General features: G+C 26.6%; 2 protein-coding genes across 3 annotated transcripts in view; both read left to right on the forward strand.

The window, feature by feature from the left end:
• LOC117172390 overlaps positions 1 to 5,715 on the forward strand; it is an 18,219-nt gene extending 12,504 nt beyond the window's left edge. Inside the window, exon 6 of the mRNA XM_033360261.1 lies at positions 5,353 to 5,715. Coding sequence (XP_033216152.1) covers positions 5,353 to 5,482 — 130 coding nt within the window. The 3' untranslated portion in view covers positions 5,483 to 5,715. The remainder of the gene's footprint in view (positions 1 to 5,352) is intronic.
• Positions 5,716 to 5,829: 114 nt separating this feature from the next.
• Positions 5,830 to 10,921, forward strand: LOC117172391 (leucine-rich repeat-containing protein 15-like). Of its 2 annotated transcripts, none has more exons than XM_033360262.1 (2): positions 5,830 to 6,302; positions 9,517 to 10,921. In XM_033360262.1, the coding sequence occupies exon 2, from the start codon at positions 9,540 to 9,542 to the stop codon at positions 10,893 to 10,895; it is 1,356 nt and encodes a 451-aa protein (XP_033216153.1). In that variant the 5' UTR covers positions 5,830 to 6,302; positions 9,517 to 9,539; the 3' UTR covers positions 10,896 to 10,921. The 2 variants fall into 2 exon arrangements, with proteins under 2 accessions (XP_033216153.1, XP_033216154.1); XM_033360263.1 differs by having other exon boundaries at positions 5,830 to 6,291.
• Positions 10,922 to 11,501: the final 580 nt, after the last annotated feature.

Here is an 11,501-nt window from a genome sequence, read left to right on the forward strand (position 1 = left end):
CATTTTGAAAATACTAAAACGAAAAATCGATCTTTGAACCATGGATTCTCAAAGTTTAGACATTTATTCCACTCGTTAGTGAGATTCCAGGTTAATTACAGAATAGAAAAGCTTTGGAAAATGGTTCACAAAAAAAAAAATAGACACGAAAAATCACGTTTTTTTTTGTTTAAACTGCATTTTGGGATAATAAGAAAATTTTTTGAGAAATTTAATTGGCACCGTCGGAAAGAAGAGATCTTAAGCAATAAAAATATATGTGTCTCAATTTTTTCTAGTGTCGAATAGTCTTAGTTATTGGCCGTTGAAAAACAGTGTACCGGTAGTGGCGTTTTGGCCGTTTAAGGGTTAAATACAACTATTTTCCACTTTTTTCAACAGCAAAGTATCAATAAAATTCTAACGCAAACTCTTAAATCACTATTTTCTACAAAAAGCCACATTTATATAGTTCTTAAGATAAACAATAAATCTTTATTTTCCCGGAATAGAATAATTTTTTTGGATGAAAACTTTTTTTATTATTTTCAGCTTTCCCGCATATTTCAGGCGAAAGCCTTTGTTATTATTATTTTTAATTGAATAAAAAGATTTTTAGTGGCTACTTAAAGAATGCTTGTCGCGGAATTGGTTAAATCTTTCTAATAAAACTCATCTTCTCTCCATTTAGCAACTCAATAGCTCAAAAGTTCTTTTTTGTTTTTTGTTTAAACTGAAAATTGCACTTTTTATCTCTATTCATAACCGAGGCTGTTCCAGTTTTTTTTCTGTCACTTTGAGATAGTAAAATTTCACATTCTGTTTCTAGAAACTGGATACTTTTTTAAATCATACATTGTTCACCCTAATTCAGAAACACTTTAACTCGAGAGTGAAGTTTTGTTTTATCTTTAAATTCTGAATTCGATTTTACAGAATATTATTTCGCTCTACTGAAAAATTCCAATTTTGTTGTTTATCTAGTTCTGCACTGCAACCCTTCAAATATGAATTTTCAACAAAAAAGTTACTTTGTAGCCAAATAGTTGAATTTTCAACCAAGTAGTTACATTTTCAATCATAATAGATGAATTATTAACGATACATATAATATCTGATATTGTTTCAACCAAAAAAGACGAATTTCCAATAAAACAGCTGAATCCTGAACCAAAAAAGAATAATTTTTAATTCGTGACTGACAAGCAACTCAAAGTGAATTCAGAGTAACTAAAATTAAAGTTCCAAGTTATTGCAAAAATCGTGACTAATCTACGTGACGAGTTACTTATAAAAATAGTAACGAAATTACCCTACAAGTTATAAATAACGTAACTTTTCAGTTACTTAGTTACTTGTAACAAGTTACTATCCAACTCTAAACATGAATAGATCAAGGCCAGAATAAGATATATAGAGAAGAGGGGGTGGAAAAAGACAGACGTGAATTAAGATTTGCAAAGAGATCGAAAAAGATAGACGTTGATAGAGGTAGGGTAGATGATAGAAAAATTTTGACATGGAAAGATAAGGGATAGGATAATATAGACGTTAATTTAAATTAACAAGGCCACACTTTTTTAAGGCCTAAAAGGAAAGAACGAGTTCGTAAATTAGATTTTTTGGATAAAAATTCAAAAAGTAAGCGCATTTAAAAAATTTTTAAGACCATCTTTTTAAGATTTAAAAATTCTATGTACGGTTATTCATAGTATTCAGGAACTCAAACAATTGATCCCTATAACTTTTTTCGATAAAAAGAACATTATCAGAGTTATAGCATTATCAAAAAAAAAAAAAAAAAAACAAACTAAAATGAACATTTTAAGTCACAAATCGCAAGATATAAAAAACTCAAGAGAAGAAAACTTTAATTTTTAAAAGCCTACAAAATAACATAACAACTTTTTGGATTTTGTCGAAAAGTTGAAAATTCAAATTTTGATCATACAAAAAATAATGAAAAATACAAAATTTCATTTTGCGGTCAAACTATTCAAAACACGAAAAAAATGATTCAATTAAAATTGCGTGCCCTTAAAAAATCTAAAAATTTACCATAAATCACTTTTTGATAGGACACGTAGTTTTTACTTAAGTCGTAAAAAATTAGATTAAAAGTAAAAAATTAAAAAAAAGTAATTAATTAATTATTAAAGTAATTAATTAAAGTAATTAAATTGAAAGTGAAAAATTAGATTAAAAGTAAAAAAATTAAATTTTTGGAAAAACGACACGAGAGACGAACTAAATTAAAAGACAAAAGTTCTTTAACCAACAAATATCTACAGGTTTGTAATAAACTTTAGCTGTAAAAATATATTAAAAGTAAAAAAAGAATATTTTTGGAAAAAGGACACAAAGTACACAAGTAGCTATAAAATGTTTAATAATAATTTTTATTCTAATAGAATGGGCATTTCTTTAATTGTAAAAATAAGACAATGAAAATAGATAGAAGAAGAGATAGAAAATTATTATGATTGGTGATAGGAGAATATAGCGTTTTAGGGATATAAAGTGACCCACGGAGAAGTATAGAATATTTATATCCTTATCAATACCCTAAGTTGTATATTTTTAAATCTTTTTTTATTCCAGTAGGGTAGGTTACCTCATTTTCAGTTATTGCGTTGCATAGTAATTAATTTAAATTTTCTGGCAAATAATTTACGTGGTCCATTTCATCACTCATAGATTTGCATATAATTTGATTTCAACCTCATTTTTCATCCAAAAATTATCTAAAAGTATTTAGGGAATTTTATTTCGACTATATACACAAAACTTTGCCTTTCTTGCCATATGAACTTCAAGAACAAAACATTGTATTTTGCAAATGTTACTTTCCAGTAACTTTTGCCAATAATGTTTGAATCTCTAAAGAAGTGTAATATAAGAAAATTCGAGAATCCGTTTAAGTTTATTAACAAATTTTCATCCTCATAGTTTAAGGAAATAGTTTTTATAATTAGAAAAAATATTTAATGTCATTTTGAAAATAAAAATGAAATAATCAGTTTCAAAGTAATTCAACAAAATTCCAAATTATTTCTGGTAAAGGGGATATCGAGTAAAATGAAAATTAATTTAGATAAAAGAGATCCATATATGCTAAAAGGTTTATAAAATATTAAGATTTATACAATGGATATTTTGACAATTCCTAATTTTGTAAGTTTCAACAGTACTTTGGCTGAATAAAGATATCGTAATATACAAAGGAGAAGTACAAAAATTATTTTTGAAAATTTAATAAAATCTGAAAAAATCCCACATTGAAAGCAAAAATTACAAAAGTTCTTAAAGTGTTCTGCTCTATGAGAATGCTTTTTTCTTATAGGTGCTTTATTTTACATGCAACTTATATAGTTTTTAATAATATGTTAGGGTTTTTAATATTTTTTCCAAAGAAATAGGTAATCACAATTTTGACAAATTTGAATTTCTTAAAATTAAAATCGAAAGAAGAAATTGAAAGATATTGTGCTTCAAAAATCCAGAAAGTTTTTTTTTTAGAATCACAACTTATTGTTATTTGAAATTAACAAATAGTGATGGGTATTGCTCTAGATACATACAAGTTGGTCCAAAACAAAATAAAAAGAAGTACTTGTTGTAAATTTTTGGTGAACTAAAATTTACAGTAAACTCTTAAGAAATGTTTCAAGGAATATTTCACACTCAATAACTTTTGATTTTGACTCGGCAATTCCCTTTTATTGTGCACGAAAATTCCCCAAAAAATGCAAAATGGCAGTGTTCTATCAAATTCGTGCTAAAGGCGGTATTTTTTTTAATGTTCTGAACATCAATAATTTTGAATCGACAAGTGGATATTTTCCAAGTATTTTTAAAATAATTTTGAAATATTTAAATAATTATTATTTGTGTAAGCAATCCTCCCCCCCCCCATTGTAAGCCGGAAAAGTTATTGTATTTCGGGATATATGATGCAAACTTAATGAATGTCAAGAGAAGTATTTTATAAAAAATATTTGGTAATTATTTAAACGATTTATTGTGTCTAAACAATTTGTTTGCCCTGTAAAGCATAAAAAGTTATTATGTTCTGGGATTAATGAAACTTTATTTTGTTCTCCAATTAATGACACAACTAACGAATGTTAAGGGTAATATTTTTTTGTTTCAGATTTTTCGTAATTATGTAAACAATAATCAGTCATCTGCAACTTTTCATGGAGAAGGTGGAGAAAAGTCTAGTTTTGTTGAATCTCTTGCACTATGTCGCTTATTATTTAGTAATTGCTTATGTCAGAAAAACAATTAAAACATTATTTTTAACTTTCAGATTTCAATAATCTACAAGGGTGATTTTAGGAGAAAATTAGACTATACTTTATTCAGAAAAATTTAATTTTTTTAATATATGGTATACGTTTCAAGATAAGCAAATTCTGAATAATGAGAGAGATAGCGTAAGAGATTCGAAAAAACTAGACCTTCTTCCACCTTCCCTGTAAAAAGGCGCTAGTGAATGATTATTAATTGTTTATATATTCGCTAAATATCTGAAACAAAAATAAAGTAATCTTAAAATCCATTAACTGTGTCATTAAATGCAGAAAATAATAACTTTTTACGATTTACAGGAAAGAAATGGTTTAAAAAAGTACAAATTGTTCAAACAAATGCAAATTATTTAAAAATTAATGAATATCATTAAGAAAAAATATTACTCTTAATATCTGTTAATTTTGTCATTCATTCAAGAAAATGACTTTTCACGCTTTAGGGGGAAAACAATTGTTTAAGCAAATTAAAATTGTTTGAATAATGACCAAATATGATTAAAAAATATATTACTCTCAACCTTCGTTAGTTGTTTGTCATAAATTCTAGAATAAAATAACTTTTTACGATTGCAAGCAGAGACAATAGTTTGATCAAATGAAAATTGTTTAAATAATTACAAAATATGTGGAAAAAAGTACTACTCTTGATATTCATCTAACTTATACAATTTATCTCGAAAGCTAATAACTTTTCACGACTTGAAGGAGGAAAAAAATTGGTTATATAAATAATAAACATTTAAAAAATTTAAAAGATTAAAAAAATACTTGAAAACTCGTAATTTATCTACTAAAAATTATTGATGGTGCAATAATGACCAAAAATACCGTCTTTAGCATGGATTTGATAGAAAACTCTTATTTTCTTTTTCCGGAATTATAAAGTCTTCAAACCTATAGGGTTTTCAATGAAAATTTTTTAAAAAAACTGAAAATCAAGTTTAATAAATTATGAATCGAATATAGATGCTTTAGAATAATAAGGTTGTAAGAAAAAGAATAATATTCGTACCAAATAGTTCTACGAAAATAACTGAGGATTAAATTTATTTTTCAGGCATCTTTTACAATGTGACACCACTCATGACCTGATCGAATGGATGACAAAGTTAAATCGCATCCTCTCAGCTTTGCGTGAATGGAATGTGATTGGAACAGTACCTCAACCTCGAGAATCTGATTTATAAATATTATAAATATTAATGACTTTTGTATATAAGCCTTTAATTTTCATTGTTTAAACGTCCCACGTTTAATATTTTTACATTATAATCAATTGCTTATATCTAAACCGGAATTTCGAAGTGAGTTTTCAAAAACATATGACTCGGTAATCTAAGCCGTAATCTTTACAATTTTCATTCAAGCATGTGTTGCAGAACGCAGGGTCAAATAAATTGAAACTTATTTTTGACCATTAGATTTACCATGAATTATTGAACTTTATTATCAGAATGTTCTTGTTTTATTTTTCTAATTTATCAGTACAAAATATTGGATCTAATTGTTGATATCTTTTTTTCTAGCATTATAATATTAAATCTATAACGTAATGTTTTTTACTTTTTTTACTGAAACATTACCAGATACACTGTGAGATTTGTAAAATAATATTTCTGTTATACTCCTACGCAAAAGGGGGATATCTACTTTCAACAAAGGAACATTTTTTCAAAGTATTTTTTCTGTTACGAGATCTGTTATATAAATGGAAGATTTCGGCGTAATTTTTCTCGTTTCATCTTTAAAACTGAAAAAAAAGTTGGTAAGAAAAATATTTTATCAAATAAGTTTGAAGATTATACTTTCAAAATAACAAGATTTAGTGGGGAATCTGAAAACGGCATATGGACCACATGGGGAGAGATGAGATCCAAAAATAAATATAGTTCAAATCTGCTCACGATTTCGTTCGGATCGTAAGAACTCAATTTCGAGTCACTGAAATTATTGCAAGTGTATTGAATCTACGAAATCTGAAGTATCCAGAAATTTTGTAAGTTTTAGGTAAATAATGAAATAATATCTTGTATAATTAACAAATTATTCGAAAATTCAATAAAGACGTGAGAATTTATACATTTTATGGTAGTAAGTTATAACTAATTTAGAACACATACGCGAAGTATATATGAAATATCTTTGTTTTAGAGCAAAGGTAATTAAGGTACCAACAAACGGAGTGATTTCAGGCATGTGGGGCAAATTCGGACATTCCTAAAATAATATCTTAAATCACTTAAGAAGTTTTTAACCACAATCTAGAAACCGTCAAGGCTTTATTAAGGCTTTAACTGAATGTAGATTCAAGTTAAGACCTCCTTAAATAATTAAAACTGTAGAAAATAATGCTTATAATTGTTATACTTTCAAATTGGTTCAATTAAATTCAGCTTTTTTGCATCAAAGCCTGAAATGTTTACAATTTCGGGGGAAACGTATTTTCTATGATTGAATTTAAAACACTTTAAACTGCTACAATATCAAGTAAAAATATTGAATTTTCATCAAAATACATGAATCTTTAACAAAATCGTTGAATTTTCAACCAAAAATACGAATTTTTAAGAGTTGAATTGTCAACTACTCGATAAGAAGAGAAGAATAGAAAAAAATTAATTTTTTCAAATTTAAATGAAAGAATGGCTAATTTCCCATCGGGAGAAGTGCCCAATGAAAGATCTCCGTAACCAATTCTTTTTTATTTCCTTAACGATTGACACTTGTGTCGTATTCTATGCAGGCGATTATATTTTCCACTTTTTAAATTCCTCTTAATCCAATCAGTAGACACTCTTTCATGGTTATTTTTAATTATTTATACTTACATGCTGTATTTTGGACTTATTTAATTCCCTCTAATATGTCCACAAAATATGTGCACTTACATAGTTTCTATTCCTCCGTGTGCAACATAAGTTTGGAAATTTCAATTTTGTTGAGAAGGTTATCTTTAATTCCGCTTTCTTTATTTGCCATTATTTTAATGCGTTCTAATCTATCCACAAAATATGTGCCCATGCATAGTTTCTATTCGTTATTGTGAAATATAAGTTTGGAAATTTCAGTTTTTTGTCTGCCATAACGATGGAGTAGTTTTAATTATAATATTTTGTATTGTTTGAAGAAATTATAGATTTAATAACATAATAAATAATAATAATAATTTCAATAATTAATGTTATGTAAAGTAAACAAAATTAATTTATCTTTAAACAAAATAATAAAAATATTCTATGACAATACTACAAATTATTTCTATTAACATAATTATGTTATATTTATAACTGATCGACTAAAAGGACTAGGTTTTTCGTCTTCAAAGTGACATTATTCTCTGTCTTTCTATTCTTTCTTTTGCATTCCTTTATTTTTTAATTCCCCTTAATAGGCTTCTATTAAACTTTTCCAAGTCTATTAAAAAGAATAGATTTTGCTTTCTTTCCTACTGAAAAATTCAGATTCTGAATTTTTCTGAATTCTTCTCTTCTTACAGAGTAAAAAAGTTTTTAGTCACATTTTTCATTAAAACAGTTTAAATTTGAAATAACGAGTTACATTAAATTTTGAACAACAAATTTTCAACAAAAATTGTCGTTATTTTTCAACAAACCATTTGAACTTTCTACCAAAATAGTTGTATTAAAAAAAAATACATAAATTTTTCACGAAAAATTAATTATGAAAGCAAAAAATGATAGATCTAGACATTATTTCAACTAAAAAAGATTTTTATTTCAAGTCAATCATAGTTGAATTGAACCAATAAAGACGAATTTTTGACAAAATAGATGAATCCTCAATCAAATCAGATTATTTTTCTACCAAGATGGTTGAAGTTCTAACAAATAAATGATATTTTTTTACCAAAAGTGATATATTTTAAAACGAAAAAACAAAAAGCAATATATTTTGAAATGAAAAACCGAATTTCTGATAAAGAAAGAAACAAAATTACGCTAAATTGTTGGGTTTTCAAGCCAAAAAGATGAATTTTCTACAGAACACTTACATTTTCCAACTGAAAATATGAATTTTCATCAAAAAAAGGTACTTTTTAACCAAACAGTTGAACTTTCTACCAGAATAGTTCAAGCTTCAAATAGGTAGTTAAATTTATAACTACTTATCTTCACAAAAAAATATTTTTATTTGAAATCAATCACAGTTGAATTGTACCAAAAAATAAGAATTTGCAACAAAACATTATCATTATTTAACAAACAAAGTGTAAAAAGTAGCATTTCTAACAATATTATTTTCTATCGCTGAAGAAAAGACTTAAATAAAATGGGGTATCATAAATGCAGGTGCACCAAGCAACATAAATATTGTCATTTTTATAAACAAAAATTATATGTAAAATCAAATATTTTATCGCATAAAATAAAATTTTGGAATTTTCTATAATAACAATGTTCATAAGGAAACAGGACTAAATATTAATAATTAGTATTACGTATATTATAAGCACTTTTATAGAAAAAAAAAACATTCTTCAGTCATATACTGAGTTTCTCGTCATTGAAATTAATTTTGTTTCAAAGTGATTTTAAATGTAAAAAATAATAAACATTGAATATTTGTTACCGTCAACAACAAAAATGATAAGAAAATTCTAATATTAAGAATTTTTCTAGGGAAAAAATATATTTTTCTACTACTTTATATAGGAATTAATTACCAAAAATTTTTTGCCGACTTGTGAATTCTCCTTTTCAGACTGGAAATAATCAGTTGATGGTGAAAATTTCAAAAAAATGTTAAAATTACCTTCAAACTACAAAAATAATTTATATGGTTACATTTATCAAAAATACACTTTATAAATACTTCAATTTAAAACCTAATTGGATGTAGCACACTCTGAATTTAAAAGAGTGAATTTATTAAGTGTTTACAGTACAATATCCAAGATAGCTTTTTTATTTCTGCTAAATTAAATTACTGATTGCATTAAAATGTATGCAAGTGCGTTCATTGCAACATATTATTTAAAAGTTCTATGTTGAGTTGGATATTTTTAAATACTTTATTAGAGTACAATATCATTAAAAATTTGAACTCAATATTTTAATTTTGTCTGACAGTAGAAATACTCTCATACACCAAATTACTTCGCTTAATTTTAGATTTCACTTAATATTTTTACCTTAAATTTTCTCAGAGACCATTACAGAAACCATTTTCAGAGTAAACAATATTAAAATTTTTGTTTTAGGTTACCAGACATCAAGAATAAAAATGAAAAAATTGGTCTGCTTAAGCCTATTTCTATATTTCTCCAGTGTGGTAAAATGTATTTTGGTTGAAGATATAGAAAAAAGCCTCTGCAATGATGAAAATAGCCTGAACTCTGCAAGGAGAAAGATAGAGTATCATGAATACTATGCAGACAGTCCAAACATTACGTGTAAAATTCTAAAGGATGGTGCCCTTGAAGGATGGAAGCTTCCTTTATTTGATAGGCATCCTAACTTGATTTATTTAAACTATGCAAACAATAAGATTCGTGAGGAAAGTTTGCTATTTAGCAGCAACAATCCAAATTTGAAGGTAGCGGTTTTGGATAATGCGTATGATATCCCTTTGGGCAAGTTTTCTGTGCCTAGCGAATATCCTAGTCTTGAAACCCTATTCTTAAGGAAGAACGGTATCAGGCAATTTGTATTTACGTTTAAATATAAACAATATATTGACTTCCCTGACTTAAAAAATTTATATTTGAATGATAATGAAATTAAGTTTGTGGGTTTCGAAGAAGATTTGATAGACTGTTACAAACGTGGCAACTTAGATTGTGAAAGTGATTTTGGTTGTTTACATGACTCGCTCAATTTTCTCAATATTGATAACAATAAGCTAAAAAACTTAACTTTGATAAATAAAAATGGACTTGAACAAGTATCAGCAAATAAAAATCCACTTGAAACGTTGATATTGAAAAATCTAACCAACCTTTATCGCATATTCTTGAATGAAGTATCTCTTACTCAAATATCATTGCAAAATTTGAAAAATCTGAAGCAATTTGTACTTCGTGATAATAAATTGGATCGAATTTCCAGCTCCGATATTTATGATTTGCCGGAACTTAGAATATTAAGTTTAGCAAACAATAGTATCATATATTTTGATGGAAAAATTCTGGACTCTATGTTAAAACTCTGGACTTTAGATTTAACTCGAAACTTTCTCACACAAGTTCCTGCAATAAAAAATGCACCCGGCTTAAATATCTTGATACTAGAGAAAAATCAAATAGAAAGTTTGGTGCCAGAAGACTTCAAGGCGATGAAGGAATTATTGCATCTCAATTTGCATGGTAATAAAATTAAGGAAATCAAGCCTAATAGCTTCAATAATATGGAGAAGTTGAAATACCTTGGCCTTAAAAATAACCAATTAAAAAGTATACCAGCTGATTGGCTTCTACCTCTAAAGAACCTAAATGTTGCTGACTTGTTTGATAATTTATTTACGAACTTTGAAGCACTTTCACTGAATGAAACTGTATATCTAAGAAAAGTGCAAGTGAATTATAATTTAAAAATTAATGATCCTTTTAAATGGATTTTATTTGGAAAGGACGTAGTTTAGACATAGTATAATGTAATTCGTATTACACATTGAAAGCAATTATTATCCACAAAACCTTATAATATAGGTTCTTGAAATATTTTTTACCATATGAAATAATTTATCTATAATAGCTATTGTGTTTTATTGCATGTAGATTAATATCAAATATAATTAAATTTTTATTAATTATGATTTAATTTTATTTTTGTCGAACGATTTTAATATTCTCATCTCATAGGTATATAAAAGATGAATTCAATTGGATTAAAATAACCTTTTTGTTCCTCATTTTCTTCCTTTTTAAACAAAATTCTTATAACTGGTCGCCGTAAGTTTTTGAAATAGCAGCAAATCAAACTATACGTAACTTTTTTCTATTGCTTCAAGAAGAAGAAGAATGGTAAATCAAGTATGCAAAATACAGTGATCCAAAAACACATTGCAAATTTTTTGTTTAAAATTTGTGTCCCTCACACTCCAAATTTGTTCCAATAAAAAGAATCAGCACGTATTTTTTTGTTTTAAAAGAATTTAATATTTAGGGGTTACGTCAACCCCGTTAGGTTTAACACGACTGTATTTCTCACATGGCGAAAATACGTTTTTGAACATTTTGGACAGAAT

This window comes from Belonocnema kinseyi, chromosome 5, assembly GCF_010883055.1.
Source record: "Belonocnema kinseyi isolate 2016_QV_RU_SX_M_011 chromosome 5, B_treatae_v1, whole genome shotgun sequence".
NCBI classification, from domain to species: domain Eukaryota; kingdom Metazoa; phylum Arthropoda; class Insecta; order Hymenoptera; family Cynipidae; genus Belonocnema; species Belonocnema kinseyi.

What these genes read in the sequence shown, in the direction of transcription:
- LOC117172391 (XM_033360262.1), top strand. Translation starts at nt 9,540, where the DNA reads ATGAAAAAATTGGTCTGCTTAAGCCTATTTCTATATTTCTCCAGTGTG.